Source organism: Lasioglossum baleicum, chromosome 7 (assembly GCF_051020765.1).
Source record: "Lasioglossum baleicum chromosome 7, iyLasBale1, whole genome shotgun sequence".
Lineage (NCBI taxonomy): Eukaryota > Metazoa > Arthropoda > Insecta > Hymenoptera > Halictidae > Lasioglossum > Lasioglossum baleicum.
Window position 1 is genome coordinate 17,537,188 of NC_134935.1, and position 19,827 is coordinate 17,557,014.

General features: G+C 41.8%; 1 protein-coding gene across 3 annotated transcripts in view; it reads left to right on the forward strand.

The window, feature by feature from the left end:
• The window catches only part of LOC143210516 (hemicentin-1), a 188,898-nt gene that overhangs the window by 120,242 nt on the left and 48,829 nt on the right, over positions 1-19,827 (forward strand). For 2 of the 3 annotated variants that reach the window (XR_013009270.1, XM_076427417.1), the window contains exon 8: positions 9,265-9,406. Coding sequence is in view for 2 of the 3 variants with exons in the window: in XM_076427417.1 (XP_076283532.1) it covers positions 9,265-9,406 (142 nt within the window). In the remaining variant the exon portion in view is untranslated. The remainder of the gene's footprint in view (positions 1-9,264; positions 9,407-19,827) is intronic. The other variant, XM_076427418.1, reaches the window with a different exon arrangement.

Consider the following 19,827-nt stretch of genomic DNA (forward strand, 5'->3'; position numbering starts at 1 on the left):
AATTTTTATGATTTGTCAAAAACCTGACAGTCTCTCGTGGCACAGTGGTGGAACATGTTGAAAACCGCGATATCTAGTACCTGTTCTGATTGATTATTCTATTTCATATTTTATATTATCTAATTTACATTCAAATTATAAATTAGATAATAATTTTCTTGCTTGCCCAAAAGAATTCCATTAAATGCAACGTATTTCCATTATGAGATATTAAAGAAATTTACCAGAACGAGGTCGTGAATTCTCTGAATATTCTGCTGTGGAGATACTAAGACTTTAAACAACAAATAAATGTGTATAAAATTAGTTTGACAATGTAAACTGCGAGATTAAAGACGTCACACATTATCGATGTTGATCTTTATGAAAATTCTAACTTCTATCAGGAACAAATTGAACTTAGCAACTGGAGAATTTCTTATGTTTAGACAGCGTCTACGCGCGACGACGACGCGACGTCGAGGACGTCCCTTTGGACGTCGAGTTTCCGCGGTTGTTGCGAACACGGGGAAATTACAATCGCGCAGAGGCCGACGGGAATGAGGAGAATGTTCGCGCTGGGAAATCTCGAAGATTTTTACAAGGCGGTATAAGCTACCGACGGACTCGGTCCCGCGGTATAATAAATTTCAACGCCGATAGCAATCTTCTCGCATCGATGGACGCAGAATGCACGAGGCTAACAGAAAGGATTCCTCGGGGCGAGGAAACCAAGTAGTATACCTTTCGATAGTAGTTACCGTTTTGTATTGGATACAGCTATATGGTATTCAGTGAGTGCTTCGACACTTGGGAGTACAGTTCTTTGTGAGAGCTATTGTTTATTGCTGAAATCATTTTAGCAACCTGTTATTTTCGATCTGCTAAAAGATATTACATATAAAGTAAAAAACCACTGAATGTCAATAAAAAGAAATGTTCAAATGTATAACTAGAAATCGGTACAAAAATGTGCTCGGAAATAATCGTGGGAAAAATCGTGCTCGTTCGCTTGATGCCGAAACAAAATTCGCGAAGTTGAATTTTTCGGGTGGAGTAAATAGTCGCGATCAAACTTTCCGGGAAATGTGTCGCGCAGCGATCGTAACTTGCCGGGTATTTCCTTAATGAAAATCGATCGTTCGTCGGCACGCACGCAGGGTTATCTATCTATCTGTCTTCCGTTGGAAAGTTTTGCGCGCGGACGACGTCGAATCTTTGCGAACTGATTACTTACCGCGGAGATTCCTTGCGATGTCGGGGGGGGGGGAGGGGTGCGACTATCCCAAAGGAAAATTTACGACGTCGTGTTTTTCCGAAAACGAAACGACGTCGCCGGCGACGACGACGACGACGGGCCGACGGGTCCCCGTAATTAATTCGACGGGAACGTTTCGCCTCCGTGACGCTTCATCGCGCGGTAATTAATCGAGTAATTAATTTTTGGTAGGTAAAGTTTGTACGGCAGTTTGGATGCACTATTTTCTAGCGGCGTGAATTATTAAATTTGCCGAGCCCCGGCCATGCGAGCGCAGCACTGCTCGGCGTTTCCATCTCTCCGGTTAACTATGCCGGATACACGAGGATACAACGTCGTTACACTTTTCATCCGAAATTCATTTACCCCGCCTTAATATCGCGGCTGCTCAACCGTCGAGGGTTTTCGGCTAATTTTATCGGAACGGTTCTATATACTGCTTTACGCTCCGCCTCCGCTTTGGATCCGCTTGGATCCGCTCCGTGGAACGTCCCGCGAGACGCCTAATCTTGCCGGAAGTGCCGGCTGCGGATCGAACCAGCTTTCCCTTGTCCTTCTCGTTACGCGTTTGATCCTTCCGGCTCAGCGATATCCACCTCTCAATCCTACCCTTCTCCTCTATAGTTCCCCGCTCCGAGATGGTAATCGACTCGCTGGTTGAACCAGCGAGGGTGTATTGCACCGTTACGGGGTCTTTTCTATAAATTGACGTTTACACAGGCGATGTTTCTGTATGTACATCGTGGTAGGAAAGATTTTCAGCCGAAGTCCAAGAGAATCGTAGAAAAATGTCCATTTTTCTATTTTGTTTGAAAAGCTCCGACTCGGCGTGGCTCCGGTGGCTCTCAATCCCAACCGAGCCGACACAGTGCCCCGCGGGGCATCCTATACAATTCTACACTATCCAAACTACCGTATGACCTCGATACAGAAGTCACAGTGAACTCCACGAAACTTCTGTCATTAAGGGGACGTTTTGCTCTTCGAGGCCGTTTTTGTTCGAATTTTTTAAAATTTGTTTCACAAAAATTAGGAGATCTTTTGCATTGGGGTTTTATATATCTTTTTGTCGGTATTTGAAACACAGGTATATGATTTTGTTCAAGTGAAAATGATTGTCATTCACATTTACAGAACAATGCGATAGAAGGAAAATTTTTATTTCGAGTCCTAGATCGTGTAGCCGACGTAGACAATTTTTATTTCGCCTAAAGATCCGCTGTGTAGTCGTTGCAAGATGCAACGTGACACGGGGAATGTCGGATCGCCCTCGAAAACGAGCAGGAACGTTTCCCCTGGCGTATTTATGGCGACGGGTCTTCCCGAAATTTCGGGATCGTTATTCATGCAGACTCGGGAATGGTAAATATGCGCGGATGTGCCGTGTGCCAGCTGATTACCTTCGTTCCTCGTCTTCCTGCATCCACGATTTTCTTCAGCCTTCTAGGGAACAATAGCGAGCTAATGATCGCGCGGAAAAAAGATTGCATCGTCGAGTATTAAGCGTGGCTCGGGAATTAATAATAATGTAAGATCGAATTATCGACGGTGAAACGTCGATGTTAACCGGATGTCGGGTAACTCAATGTGGCGGATCGGTAATATTAGCAGGCGAAACATAGTTTGTTTGCTATTAATGTACAGGGATCAGTGGTTTGTGGAATGAACCTTAGGAATGCATAGTTTCGTGGTAATTAGCGAAATCTGGCGTATCGATAGAGTATATTGGCTCGAGGAATCCTCGCTCGAGGAATAGCTGCCTTGAATCTGCCAATCCACTTCAAAGAGGCTGCAATTAATCTCTTTTGGTGGAGTAACGCGATTTTTGAAGTACCATCGTAGTTTGATGGAGGCCATTGTGACTTCTGTATCGAGTAGGAGCCACCGAGGCCACGCCTACTCGGGGCATTTTAACAGGAAGAGAGAGACAGATGATCTTCTAGCTTCTTCTGTGATGTTATTTGCTACCAAACGTTACTCTAATGAAGCGGACACACTCCAAACGAGAAACCATGCCCATAAAGTTCGAGATCAAGGTTCCTATAGTTCTCTAATGGCGACGGAGCTGTATCGGAGAGGGTTCGCGGATCGAAATTGACGAGTCACGTCCGATTTACCAATACATCCGAGAACTCGGAGTGCACAGGCCGCGAGAACTTGTCGGGCAGCATAAATTACGCACAAGGTCCTTCTTGTTCCTCGAGTGATTCGGTGATTTCACCGAACCGTGTCGACCCCGGACGTCGACGTATCGGACAACCGCCAAGATACAGCATTTCACTGGACACCGACTAACGCCGGACAACCTCGTAAATTATTCCACGCGATCGCTGCATGTCCGCCACACGAGCTTCTCTCTTTTGAAACTCGTGGTTAGGTACACATTCTTGCCCGCAACGCTGGCAGCATTATGGCAACACGTTCTTCCAAAGGGGTCGTTCCATATCATGAAACAGAGAAGAATCGGACCATGTATTCCATGCGTTTATGAGTGATATGAATGTGCGAAACGAGCGGGTGGAGCAGCGAAAAAGAATTGAAAATTAATTCCATAATATCCTTTCCCGATTTATCAAGATACAGGCATTTGTGTCATATGTATAATTTGTTTAAACATCACGGGAATTGAAAAATTGCTGAATAGGGGCATCAATTTTATTCATCATTTAGCCAGCTGTCCCGAGTAATATGAATTCTCTTCAGAATATTGCTTAATAGAAAATTATTCGGCTTCCTTTTGAATGGAGCACAGTCTTCAGTAAGCTTATTATGAAAGGCTTTCTGTATAATAAAAAATTCATTAGAGAGGGAATTAATTTCTGTTTGATTCTTGCTTATTGGAATTGCTTCAAAGAACGTTGATCCAGCATGAATATCTGCAGGCTAATAATAATATACCTTGTAAGATTTGTAAATAATCTCTCTACTGCAGATACAGCTCTTGAATCCCTAGCACTCACAATCCCCACTCTACCTTCCGCCATAGTCCGGTCACGTGACGCTTTCGTTTCTGTCGTGCACGCGTCGTAATGTCACGTGACTAGTCCCGATACCGGCAGAGAGAGGGTAAGTTTTTCGCCTTTAAATCAATTGATAAATGAATTCCCTTTAAATCGAGCGATATCAGTCTTTCCATTACACAGTCGCTAAAATCACAAGAACCCTTTCCTGCAAAGTTATTAAACGGATTCATTCGTTCGCCCGCACACTGTAATAAAAATGACGCACTCGGCATTCGCGCGAGGCGCAACAAATCAGTTTTGAAAGCTCGCAACGTAGAATCGACGCGCATTGTCGCCCGGAGAGTTATTAGCGACGACGAGGATCGCTAAATCCGTCATTGCGCGGTGGAAAAATAAATGTGCAAAGGCGCGTGGGAGGACAAGTGGCGGGTTGGCCGTAATTCACGGTGAAAATATTCCGGAGTGGCGCGGCAAGAGCACGGTTTCCACGAGAGGCGGCTCGCGAGGAATCTCAGGCAGTCCTTCTTATTTAATATAATTTGCGCAGCGCCGCCGCTACCGCTGCTGCAGCTCGAACACGTATGTCGTTCGCACGATAAAACTGCGCCGGATAATAACTGGCCGCGCGATAAAGTCCGTGGAACTAATAATACGCGAAACTGCGACAAATTCGAGCTCGAACCCGGAGATCCGCGGGGAAAAGCCAGCTGTGTCGCGATATGACTCGAAAATCGGTCCTCGGAGATAAATCTGCAGTTCTCTCCGACGATTCTCTCCCTATCTCTCTCTATCCCTATCTCGCTTTCTCCCTCAGCTCCCGGGGAATTCCGAATTCCGAATACCCCGTCCCCGTATTAAAAAGTCGGATCCGTTAACCGGGCGCGCAACCCTTTCCCTCGGTTTTTCCGTTCCCGCTTTCTATGAAAATTAGCTGCGCGGAATTTCGCGGAAAAAATATCGCGGAATTTTCCAGCCGGAGTTGCCGACGATCGTGGATTTGTTTATGGTATAGTCAGCCGAAATTTAGTTGGCGAAAACTGGTAGCTGATTAGAAACAGTTATTCAATTTTATGGCTTATGTTGCGTAAAATTTTTTACAAACAAAGATGAGTTAGGACATTTTTTAAGCTACTTAATTAGGCAGGCTCGCATCTGGAAATGTCTGGGGTAGCGTGCTGTGTTGACGGACTCAAAATTGCAGCCAGGTGAAGGGGATTTCGAAAATGAATTCGTAAGAAACGAAGCGCTTCGAGAGTTACGGGCGACCGTGTCCCTGGCACGCCGACACGCCTGCCGCATTGTGTTCCCCGTGCTCTTTTTTTCCACCCCCTTCTTCCTTCACCCCTTTGTGCCCGGTTTCTCGTATTTCGTCGAGATGCGCGCCCCGTGATTTTTAAAGCTCCACGGCCGTCCGCCCAACCCATAGTTTTCCAACGTGGCCGCTCGGCAGATTCACGAAACCTTAAAATTTCGGATTCTGGCTGTTTACAATCTCACATTTTAACATTTAAAAATTCTACGACGTTTTTACTGTATACACAAGGATAGGAATCCTAATTTAGACCGGCGCTCACACTTAGAATTAGTTTACAACTTACAGGTATTAAATACTTTTCTCGTCCAAGATGTGAGACAAAACCATACTGAAATTATTCATATCCTTCGATATCAGTTTGTTTCGTATTATATTATATTAAAGATCATTAAGCTAATGTTAAATACAAGAGAATCAGGAATTATATTGAAAGTCCATGATAATCCTTCTATTGGGCACACGGTTGGGTCCGCTGCAGCCCTATGCAATTTTAAACTAATAATTATTTAAAACACACTGACGCAACTGTTCGAAGATGTAAGTAAATCCTCCATCGTGCCATTATATATTTAATATGGTAAAGTATAATGAATTTCGATGTACTGATTCTGTAAGCATCGAAGTTAAATAAATTAACTCGGTGGTCGTCATAAAGTCCATTTAGAACGCCCATTAATTCATCCTGAACGACTAATTTGGTGAATTGCATTCGCTATTATTGCTTATATTTTGTGTCAAAGGTTTTCTGATCAAAATATTAAACATGAAACGATGTATGCAACATCGCCTATTAGTTAATATGGTAATTGTGCTTAAAAGGTTGCACTTCACCGATTTTGATAAAAATTAAATATATAATATGTTGTAAAATTCAACATTCCGAACAACTTTTTAGCGACAGTTCGTCAACTGTTTCTACAGTGAACCACGAAAGTATTTGAATGCACTTTAAAACTGTATAACTTTTTTATAAATGTATCAAACGACCGGATGTTTTGTAAGCAATTACATAGAAGCATTGATTTACTGTATGATCTGCAAGAAAGATTTTCCAAAAATTACAATTTACAAGGTTGCATGCAAAAATAAAAGAAGCATTTTTTCAAATAAAAAAAAACTTTTTTATTTGAGCCCTTAATGAAAATTTAAAATATATGTTTTGTAGATCTACATATGTTAGTTATACACATGCTGAAAATTTCATCAAAATCGATTAACATACCCAAAAGCTACAAAGTTTTCGCGACTTTTGGACACAGTTTCTGCTTAATATACTTAATATATACTGCAGTTTTTCGCAAATATCTCAAAAACAACATAAAATATTTGAAAAAATCATCGAAACCGGCAAGGTATAACCTCTTATCCACAATTACCGATTTATATTTCGGATAGGTGCAAACTTGAGTGAAGAATCAAATGCACAACTTGTAAAAATGAAATATAATAGAATTAAAATACTCTGGAATATTCTAGAATGTACTAAAATATAGATAATATTGATAAAATAGCCTGTTAATTCATTCTCGCTACAAATTCATTAAGTCTCTATCGTTCTTTCAATGTGGAGATTCGAAACGGTCTGATGACAGCAGCACGATGGCGTTGAAAACAAACGGGATTCAGTACGAAAACAAAGCGCGTAGATTCGCGAGGACGATTAGCAAGTAGGAGTCGAGGTCGAGCGGAAAGATACGAAAGCGGAGAAGATCGGCGTGTCCCAGTACTCCCTCGGGTGACGTCAATTGTCATGGAGATTTAGTTCCGGGCTGCTCGTAATTTGAAATTACGTTGCAATTTAATCGCGATTTAATATTTCAGAAATCCTCGCCCCGCGCCGCTATTCCCGTGGCAGTCTTTATGCGCGAATAATTGCGCGGCAGAGACGCCGGCGCGAAAATATCATAATAATTCGTTTAGCCGTGGCTCTTCGATGCGAACGAAAATATAGTGAGCACTGTAAATACAGCGGCCCGGGAATATCAAGATACTAAACGAAGACATAAAAGAAGAATAATTGAAGAAAGTGTGCATTAGCGGAAAATTCAGTGAAGAATAGGGCAAGCAACGTTGTTTTAATCCTTCGCAAACGAGAATTATGTCTGCTGTACTTTCTGATAGATTCAACCAATTAGATAAGATCTAGATTTTATTTACTAATTTAGACTAATTAGTTGGTGCGCTATTTTCAGCCTATAAAACATATTAAAAATGACAATAATGTTTTATTTCACTCCAGTTTGTTGCAATTCAGGTAGAAAATCCACTCCCCAGTAATTACAAGTAAAAAGAGTTGATTGATCAATATTCATGATGCGGAGTAAAGTTTATTTATTTCTAGGAACCGATTTATTCGGATAAAGTAAACTCCGAGAGTCAGATTTTAAATTTGGAAACACGGTTGTAAATATTACCGAAATTAGCATGTAAATATACGTCATTTGATCAAAACCATTAAATATTTCGACTCGAAATCGCCTCGGGCACAGGCATATTGTAATAAAAGTAATCTCCATAAATCGGGTTCGTAATGTTTGACATGCAAATCCACGAATGCGTTCTATCATATTATGTTATTCCATGTTGCAGGACACTGACCAAAAACGATTCGCATTGGTCACGTGACATTTTTCAAAATCGTATTTCCTATGTATAAAATGTGTAATTTAAATTTCATACAGAATTTAGTTGTGTCTATTTTGTTTTATGTAGAATGTATTTTATTTTATTAAATTTTTGTAGCACTGTAAATATTTAATAAACTGAAATACTGGACGGGTTTCAGCTATTTCCGCTTTGGTATTATTGATTCGCTTCTCTACATATAAAGTATATTTTATTGGCGTGGTATTTTTGTAATTCTGTACGTACTGAATAAACTAAAAAGCTTCTAAAATTGTAATCGAATTATTTCGTACAAATCTTTCAACCGGATTTTCTGGTATAAAGATCAGACAAACAGTTTTCAATTATTTTTCTTTTATATTTACTATCTGTCAGATTAATAATTTAATAGGTAAGCAACGCACACAACTACACAATTACATTGGGAAGCAACACACAAAATATAAAGGCGCGACATACAATACCAAACACATTCGCATAAAGGCTAACGCGTAACGCACACAACTAGGACTAGTATGAGGGCACAACGATCTCACTAATCCATAAGGCTGAGTTCCAACACTATCGTATAACGATGACTGTGTGGTAGGGAAACTATTACTATTAACTATTACTATTAAAAACGAGCTATAACTCGAATTGCTATACATATTAAATTTATCCCTAATCCGATAGCAAACAACACAATGTGATCGCTGTTCCAACGATTTGTACCTAGATGCATTAAAGTTTAATGGCTAGAAGGATATCCAATCAGTTCTATGGATTATTCAACGATGCTTCATTTCCACGTAAATAAAGGTCCACGATATTAAACGTTTGCGTCGGAACGTTAATAATTATAGCGACGATAAATTATGTTAAAATATTGACAAAAAGCTTCCTCTACAAAAAAGAACTAATTACATAAAATTCGTCAATTATTTGAACTTTCGAGTCTGAAAAGGACCTACACTAAAAAATTGCCACACGAACGTGTGATCTGGATTGTTTACTCGTTACCCGATACTCGAGAAATTCACGCTTGCCATAAATACACAAAAAGGTGTGAGTAGTAGTAGTAGAGTGGTGCTGGGGACAAGTTTATACATAGATAGATCGCTGTATGAGAACATTTCGGTCAGTTGCAGGAGGAAGGGACCAGCGTGAGCGTGTTGCAATGGAAACCATCGATCGAAGACGAAGGAAAGTTCCTAGTGTGTCGGGCGACGAATCCGAAGTTACAGGAGGCAGGCATCGAGGATCGATGGCAGCTGAAAGTGCACTGTGAGTTACCAAATACTACTCTTTGCTAATGGCAAGTCTACGAGGCCACTGTAAATTTTCACTCGTTCCTATTTTCCCTCTGTAAACTGGTCAATTAGAATTAACACTTTGACTGCCACATCAATTACATAGGTGTATGACAATTTTTGAAGTGGAAACTTCTTTAGGCGCACCGCGTAGGTACACAATTGCTGGGCAGTAAATCAATCTGATCCGTCGCCCTCCAAGGTGAAACTTGCGTTTCAAAAATTCAGAAATTGTATGGATTTCGTTTCAAAGTTGGTATAGATTCATGCTTCAAATGTTTCGATTTTTAATTGGGTTTTATCATTGGTCCATGTATTGTTCACTAATGAAATACTTGTTCGGTGGAGGCAGATCCAGGTAGAGATAACCAAATTTCGACGATTTTTAAAATGTTTTTAATATGCACTGTGAAAGTTTCATCGAAATCGGTTGATGCGGGAAAAAACGACAGGCATTGGAAGATGTAAGAATTCTTAGATATAGGCCAACAATCGTGAAAATCTGCAATTTTTACCATATTTAAATGTTTGTAGCTCATTGCAACGTCGACTTCGAAATTTTCAGAATATGTTTAATTCGCACAGATCTACACAAAACATATTTTTTAAATTTTCAATGTAGACCCACATGAAAAAGTTGTAAAATGCAACTTCTAGTATTTTTCCCACAATTCCAGTCAATTGGAATTTTTGAAAAAATTTCTTTTCGCATCCTGTAGTAAACTAATTGCTTAAAAAAGTTATCGTCTTTTTTAGAGCGTCCGAATATTAATTCGAGTAACTGTAGGTTCCAGTGACAGTAAATGATCAAACTACTTTTTTTCTATGTGTGAGCGCAGATACGCGCACTGTGTGCTGTGCGTTCATGTTCAATTTCACTTCAATTCACAAAAAATGGCCATTTTCGAAAAAAAAATAAATCTAAAAGATATAGAGCATTGAACTAAAATACTGTGTCCTCTATACTACATAGTTCATATCAACGAGTACAGTGTATGCATGTACTGGTGAAGTGTTAACCGTTCGGTTACTCTTGTTCGCGATTAAACCGGCGGCACCGGGAGAAAGGCTTTTCAAATATTTTCATATAAAAATATCAAGGGGATATTTCGCGTGCAGTTTACGGAATTTGCCGGCCACCTTTTATATCGCTTTTAGTTCAATTATTCGGAGTCTATCAAGCTCGAACGAACTCGCTCTCTCCGCGAGAACGCGAAACGCGAATGGAACGTTTCGGTTTCAGCGGAAACTGAAACAGCCTCTCCTCCGAAAACGGACAAGTGGGTAACGGTATTATCAGTGTGTTATATACGCGGCAGAAAAATCCTATTAAAAACACGAATCTCCTCGAGCATAATTCACTTTAAAAATTGATTTCGTTACAATTATTTCGAAACGGTCCCCGCTCAAATGGAAATCTGATTAATAATTCGAGCGAATGTAATGCCGCGTTGGGCGAAGCCGGACAACCCCCCGGTGAAATCATATTTTTACACAAATTATTATTTAGTTAGCTCAGCGAGCGGAACGGGGAGATATTTGACAGATATAAAATATCACGACTGCAGACGGAAAAGTTTTTATTCTCGATTGTGGTATTTGGAAATTGGTTGATGCAGATCTGGATCTGGTTGGAGACTCGCAATCTAATTATTGGATTTCATGCATATTCGTGGGAAAAATGCACATTGAACTCTGCCCGGTTCCTGGAAGGACACACAGCCGACAGACGTGTGGCGATGTGTGTTAGGTCAGAGGAGAGTTATCGGTAGCAAATAACCAGACATTGATTGGAAGCTTCCGATCGGTTGTAACGTAAGATAGCGCAATTTAGCGACGCATTTGCATGTCGCGCGACGCGCCGGGCCGAGTCGGGCTGAGTCGAGCCGGGTCGGGCCGCGGCGCGTTCAATTGGAGTCTATCCATTGTTAATCAACTCCTGTACACGACTGGGTGCATCCGCTGAGCCAAAGACGCGATACGGTTTCATTGTGGATCCTAACGTGGTAATTCGACTCGCGACGAGAATCCTATGATTCCGGCACTAATTCGATTCGATGGATTCCCTTGACGTACGACACCGTGTCCCCCTCTCTCTATACTCTCTCTCTCTCTCTCTCTCTCTCTGTGTGTGTGCGTATCTATATCGCACAGCAGCGTTTTCCCTGGACGACATACATAGGCAACCTTAGCACGAAATTACGCGGCGGCCAATCTGTCCTGGCAACGTTTACCTGCATAACGTAAGCCAGAAACGTCTGCTCCCCGGATACAGATACGAGCTATCGTTATCCGTTTATTTACGACCGCGTGTCTGATCGGCCACTCGATGCATCCGCTATTATCCTCGTTTCGCAGACCTCCAGCGAGCACGCGCGCGTGCGGGTCGTGTATGTGGGAATTTGGCATTAGTCCGACGGATAATCCCGTCCCGATGCTCTCTCCAGCTTCCAGGAGAATCTCCGCAGAACCAACAACTTACGCCGTTACGCTGCCGAATCGATTTCGTTTCCCCCAAGCGATGCCCTCCTACCGAAAAAATACTCTGTGGCCGAAATAATACGGGTACCGAGCCATAGTCGTATATCGAAAGAAACTGTATTGATAGGCTCACTGCACGAACCCGAAATTTCGGATACTCGCACACTCCTAGTAAATGAGTGAGTAACATCTTCATTGTTGTAGTTATTCTCATACTTATGGCAACAAAAAAGTAACTTAGAGTCATAACAGCGCAACCCATCCCAATAAGTTACCGTAGGCATAAAAGTATTACTTTTGGCCAGGATTTCGGCGAGAGGCTCTCTCTATTGCGGTTTTGGCAGACCGGTAAATAAAAGACGACAGATGGAATCCCGGAGCCAGTTAAATCGTGCCCGCGAAATATGGATGCGCGCACGCGAAACCGGCCAGATTAAGCCGACGGTTTCATACTAAAAAATCCGTGCCCGCGGTTTTTCCGACGGCGATAAACTTAAACCGATATACACCGTCCTAGTTTGCGGAAATAATGGCCAATATTGGTATCGGTGCAACATCTTTTTGTGTATATGTGTGTTTCATTGGCATACGAAGCTTGTGTGCACTCCACATTTCTTTCTGGGTTTAAAAGATAAGCTGGGAATGTACAATATAGCGGGGTTTCGAATGAGTACGTCGTTTTGAGAGTAAGTCAATTTGAATGAAAATTGTGGCGATATTCAAACTGCTATCAACTGGGTAAAACTCCGGGAAAAATATTGCCCCTTTTTGTTATATTTCATTTGTGCACGAAGTGTGCCGTTTAGTGGTTCCTTGGACCATTTGATCGACTTTGATCGTTTCTAAAAAGCTTGAAAAAATTTTTTCATAACTTAAATCACCATAAATCTCAAGATTGATGTTTCCCCTTTGCAACGACCCCTTAAAAATCGACCTGCGATTTTTTATTGTCGTTTTATCGCTATCTGAACGAAATGTGTGCCACGTAGTAATCCTGTTAACCATTTGATCGACTCTCAACGATTCTACGAAGCTTGAAAAATTTTTTCCGCGATCCGATTCAACATGAATTCCAAGACTGAAGTGTCGCCATTTTAATACCCCTATAAAAATTGAAGTATGATTTTTTCTGCTATCGTATCATACTTCGGGCTAAAAGTATGTCATCCGATGGTCCTTTTGATCCTTTGGTCGATTTTAAACGAGTTTTTACGAAGCTGAAACATCTTTTTGCAATTCAAATTACCTTCAATGTGCAGATGAAAGTATTCCCTTTATAAAGACCTCTTAAGACTTAATGTATGATCTTTTGTTGCCGTTCTAAGACACTTGAAGAAAACATGCGTCGTCTAATAGTCCCCTTGACCATTTCATCGACTTTTATCGTTTCCCTGAAGCCAAAAAAATTTATTCTGTAACTAAAATCACGGTGAACTTCAAGATTAAAGTTCTTCTTCGAAAAAAAACCGTTGAGACTGCATGTAGGATTTTTTGTGACCATTTTGCTTCACTTTGGACGAAATTTGTGCTGTGCAGTGGTTCGTTCAAACCATCAATTACAATCCTTTGTGCGGAGCTGCAAAAATATATTCCCCCATCTAACTTAACATTCATTTAAAAATTAATGTCTCCTTTCCGCAGCGACCCCATAAAACTCAACACACAACTCTCTCTGCTACCATTTCAGAGCACTTTAAATGAAAAAGGAGTATTAAACCAACCCCTTTGAACAAAGCCCACGCAGAACGAAACATCATCCATCCAACATCTATTGAATTGATAACGCGAATACATCTACAGTATTCAACAACACTCGCGTTACCATATAACGCAATTCCAGATATTTATGAACGACAATGTCTACGGATACCACATAAAAAATTTACACAATCGTTGCGACGAGAATGCACGCGGTATGATAATCCCGGTCGTTCGAAATGTATTCGTACCTTTTTCCCCGGATTGTCCTTCGTCGGCGTAATCCTCGAGCAGATCCTGCGATCGTTATACTCGGCGCAGAAACCGAGCGGAGCCGAGCCGAGCAAAGCGGAGAGGACAGTGTGGAATCGGGGGTGTAACGAGCCGTGCGCGGAACGCTAGTACAAGCCGTGTCTGATGAAGCACGTATCGTTACCACTGACAGCAAGAGGCCGACGTTGATGGATACGAGCCTGTATCGTTAGCTACGGTAAACTGTACAGTTATGGGCCGCTTTATAACAATAATGGTCGACCGTTCTCACGGTGCGCGTTGGGGAGAGCACACTCGATCGCCTAAGGAATGAATTACGCTCGCCTCGATCGTGTGTACCACCTGCTCATCATGCTTAACACTAGGCTTAGGCACCGCTACAGGCGACTGTTTTACATTATGTGTCCATCCAAATTTCTAGCCATTTTTTTAACAATTTACAGAGTGTCATTACATATTATTATTCGCAGCGAGAGATGTTAAGGAAGATCTTATGAAGGTCAACTTCAATTTGGGCGTCTTCTGTATCTTTTCTTGAACGCAACTTTGACCCTACTGCTTTTAACGGTTCTCGCCGTGGTAGCAATTTCCACAACAGAGAAGGAGAGGTCGAACGACGATTCTGTGCGGTTTTTTTTCCCCGTCGTGCCGAAGAAGGCGGCCATACTAACGATATTTACATATGCGCGCGAATTCCCGCCGGTATTTACGAGCGACGGCCACCGTTTATTCTGCGGCGCTGGGAACGCGACATTTTATTGGAGTGTTTACGCGGTTTAGAAGAACACGGAGCTCGTGAGGCTGCAACAACGAGTAGGAAATAGGGACCACCGTGGAACCACCGTGGTACCAACGGCGAACCCAACGGTGAACCACCGGCACACCGGTGAACTATGGCTCGCGTAAATAACTCCGAAGCTATTTACAGGCTTGCTCCCCCCAGGGTTATGACCGCTATACACGCCGGAACCCAGCTAAAACGTAACGGAATACGGTGTGACCAGGTGTCTGGAATTCGCCCAGAATTATTATCAACGTTCCAGACCTTTTCTGCCATTAGCCATTCGGCGGAACGCGCGGCGCACGCCTGTACTTAATGGGGGGGCATTTGAATTTTAGCCGACCGTTAGCCTACACCGTTATTACAAGATTATTCCGATATCCCGGCTACCATCTACGCTTTGTAGCACCCTCTCTCCGCCCATGCAACTTCTGCCCTGCCAGTCGTTTTGCCCATCCATGAATTGATTCTTCGCCGCCATGGGGAAACCCGTCCCGTAACCGGAACACGCGCTACGGAAAATTAAAACTCCAAGAACGCCGGCACCGCTCAGAATTCCGGACGAGATTGGGCTGCTGCTGGCCCGGCTAACTCCTTCCCCCCTCTCGCCTCGCGACTCCCACTAACAGTGTAACGGTTCCCCCACTATTAACTATTTCATGTTACCCTTAAAGGGAATATTCGCGATCAAGCATTTTGCGCAACAATTATTGTGCAGTATGTTGTTACTCAAATCGAAATTGTATTCACGTTGACAACATAATTTGAGCAATCGTTCAGTTTTTCACTCCGCAGTGATGGGACTCGTCTGACAATATTTGCGCAACACTGCCATTCACAGTACAAACGCAACCCGTTTTTTGTGCACGAAATATCAGGAAATTCTGAATTTACACAACAGGTTGCGCAGTTAGTCAATCGCTTTGACGTCAATAGGCATTGTTGCGCAAAATGTGATCGCTTGATCGTGAATAGGCCCCTCTACCGGATACACTCCTAATCTCCCCAACCTCCTCCTATTCTCCACAGAGGGCCCACATCTCGATGAAAAAGATAAGATAACAAAAAACAGATTGCACCACTGTGTGTCCCTCTAGAAACCATGCAACATTTGTTCGAAAAATTTATTCGTTCGACGAATAATTTACCAGTTATTTGAAGTCGTCACGTTACGAGACCCATCCGGTATGTAGCGAAAAATACCTAAAAACAGTAAGTGTATCAGTCGATGCAACGTTCCGCGGTTATGCTATTACCGCGTGCACGATAACGACCGTAAATCTGCGGTTTTCCGACGGAACGACCGGAGGCAGATTCTAGAAAAACTTCTATTTACGCCGAGGGAGAAAACAGTGTTTGTGCTCATAACAGAATATTTTCTAGGGTAAACAACATATTTTTTATTACCTCCGGTGGATTTTTTTTGCGAGGAAACTGTAACAGCTTCCGTAGACCAAATTTGTAGAACATATATTTGTACGTGTTTCAATAACGCGTATAGGATTTTGTTTTATCGAAACAAATAGAAATTGCCATCGCCACGCACACACTCGTACACAATTGCTTTTAAAAACAGTCGATGATTGAAAAAGTGGCGGCGTTTCGAAATTTAATACCATCGACTTTCCCGTGTTTTTTTAGCCTTTCGGAGCTTAAAAAATTGAGAGAAAATAAAGGTTCAAATTAAATGTGGCTCAAGTTGCGAGTATAACAACACATAAGTGCCATAGAGCAATCATTTTGCCTCATATGTCAATTTCAATAAACCTTTGTCGTTTCTAGGAGGGGCCAAACATGTTGAACTTCAAAATTGAAGTCCCCCCTTCATCTACGATTTTTTGTCACCATTTTATTTCATTTTGAACGAAGGCAGAGCCATACAATGGTCCCTATGGATCGATCGATCTTGATCGCGTCTGGGAGGCTTAAAACGATGCTGCTCAACGATATTGCTAAAAGAATCTGACAAACAGGATTTGTTGATACCATACACAAAACTGTAAGTAATATCGAATTACAGTACGAATGAAATAAATAAGCGGCCGGAGTTCGAGAAGTTTCCACGGTGGACAAGCGGGGCAACGTTCCCGAGAACGAAATCTTTAATGGAACTTGAATATTTTCCAGTGGAGCCGGGAGGGAAATCGGGTCGACGGGATTAAAGATCCGCTGGATTGTCGTTAATCGCAGCTTCCGACGCTGCGAAAGCCGCTTTATACCGGAAGTACTTGCCGGCGTGGCGCGCGCGCGCCCGCATCGCAATTTTCCCGTGGCAATCCCCAGATCGTCGTCGTCGTCGTCGTCGTCGTCGGTCCAAGAAAAAGAAAATCCACCGACTACGACTACGACGACGACGCTGGGGCGGAAAAGCGTCGGGCGCGATGTAACGAAGAAACAGCCAGGAAATGAAATGATTTCTCGACGACGAACACCCGCGAAATCGGTAGACCCCCCACTCCGTCAGAGGTTCTGCCGCTCCAACAAATCACTGTTCGCGATAAACGTTCACCGTCGGTTTTACCCGGTTATTTATCGCGGACTGCGGCTAAAGGCCAGGAGCAGTTACCAAACCGAGTCGTAACGTTCTACCCACGATAGCACCGATCCTCGAGAGCCTTAAAATGAAACCCTCCTCCAGAAAATAACCGTTTCAAACTGTTGCGAAAGCCTCTGATTAACCCATTTGCATCACAAGGAAGAATGAAGAATAAATTGCGCTTATCACTAATTCCTTAGTGAAATTTGAAAAGAATAAAATTAATAATTCACTTTCTTTTTGCTGATAAAATATTAATGGAGGTAAAATTACGTGAACCAGCGTCCACGAATTTGCTCTGAATAAATATTTATCTAAAATGATTATTCGAATAAATTCTCTTCAGTTTAATATTTTATTCGGGGAATAATTATTTAACCGTTGTAACAAGTTATTCTGTGTATTCAATCGAATCGTCATTATTCGTGTAGTATACACGAATCAGGTTTTCCGGTGAATCGACTCCCAATAACATATCGGTAATAATGTGAAAATGCTCTCGAGCTACAACCGGACATAAATGGCGACGTAACGACTTCTTATATTGCCTCTCTGCTCGTCGCCATTTGTTTGCATTATTTCCGAGCGCGTCGTTACAACGCTCATCGTAGCCGTGTCTTGTGCAATCAGTGCAAACATCTTTTTACCACGCTTATAATTGCTTACCGAGTTGTCGTTGTCGTTGTATGCGTCAAATCTTGTCATCGAATTTGAAATCACTTCCCGAAGAGCTAGAGACTTGGAACTATAAACATAGCTGAGAATTGGATGACAATGCAATATTAAAAAACAAATTCTTAAAAAAAGCTTTTTAAAGCTTATATTAAAATGCATTAAAAAGGAGCAAATAATTTCTAAACTATATTGACGTACTCTTCGTGGGCGCTCTACGCTTTTATTTATAGTCACTAATGCCTAAAAAATTATTTTCTCCTTCTTAGTGCATTTTAGTATATAAGCGTGGCTTTTAAGAAGTTTTTTGTCATATATTTTTTGCATAACGATCTATAACTATCAATACAGAAATGGATAAAATTAATTTGACTGTCTTCGAGTAAACTATAGCATTATGGACGTACGTTAATTGCACGTACGTGCTTCCACATTAAAAACATTTTATTCATTGCAAATTATTCATTACGAAACAATTATTTTCTTGAATAAAACATGTATTCCTGTTGAAGCCATATTACTGAACAAAATATATGAGGAACTGTGCAAAAACTGAGCTCGAGTAATTGAAAGTTGAAACCAACATTTTTACAATATTCGCCCTCTTATACGTTGCAGTATAATATTGAGTTCCCAAAAAATGTCGTCCACGAACTTCCCAAGCGAGGAAGCCACAGAGGAACATTCGACTGTTCCAATACTTTCAATTGGCAAACGGAATCGGAGTTGCATGGCGTACCGAATATTGGCAAATAGATAATGACGTTCCTCGCCCGTGGCACAGACTCCATAGAAACACCGTAGCCAATTGTTCTCGCAGAAAATAAACAAACTTTCGGAACACGTCTCTCTCTCTCTCTCTCTCTCTCTCCCTCTTCCCCGGATACTGTGCATTTAGGTGAATCGGTCTGGATTGACTCGAGTGGCGAATCGTCTAGCAACGGCAAAGAGAAACAAGCCGTGTTTCATCTAATTAATGTATACGGCAAAACTGTGTGACGAAGCGAAACAAGGCACGCGGCAGCATTGAATACACGTTTCGAGAAGCATCTCTCGTTTCAAACCTGAATGGCTCCGCCCCTTTTCCCGCGACGCTTTCTTCACCGTCGAACCTGCAAAACAGATTACGTTCCGAGACTTGCCATTCAAGGACATTAACCCTTTGCAGTCGAAGCTATTTCAACTTGAAAATTAAACATTTCTTCAATTAAACAATTCCATTGTATATGATTTGTTTCATTTTATGGATATGAAATTAATATAATACCTCCTACACAATACTTAAATGTGTAGTAATTGATTGAGATAGTAATTGACCAACATATTTTATAAGACGTTCGCGACATTTGTGAGCGATTAGATTAAAGTTGTTGTATCGTTTTTTCCGAACAAAATGCGTAGTTCGTTCGTTCTGAGTGAGTGTGCAAGAAAGACGTTTTTCTGTAATGTAACGATGTACGAGTTTCATATTTTGTAGCTTGTTTAAATACAGTATCTTTACTCTGCAAAACCATCCTTCATATTTAATTATGTAAATAATATTGTGAATAATAGTACAGCAATTTTTACTGGTGACTCTGAATCACCCCTCGACAGCTGGGGGTTAATACCAGGGAGTTTTTTATTCACGGAACTATTATGAAGGTCATTCGAGGTCACTCATTTTTATTTGTAAGAAAGAACACCGTGTATTATGTGCGGAAATCTTAAATCGAAGAATGCTGTACTTTCGACGAGAAACGATGGAGGACAACCATAACCGGTGGTCAGACCGCGGAATTTCCATGGGATAGGGATGAGAGGTCTGCCAGGGGATGGTCTCCGTAGTTCGTTATAGTGTTCCGTAACACGACCAGGTCGTTGGAACATGCTTAACGACGTCGTGCAACTTTGATTGGCCACGCGGACTTCGACGGGCCGCAACTTCCGGTTCGTCCGGAGGCTGGACTCGCGC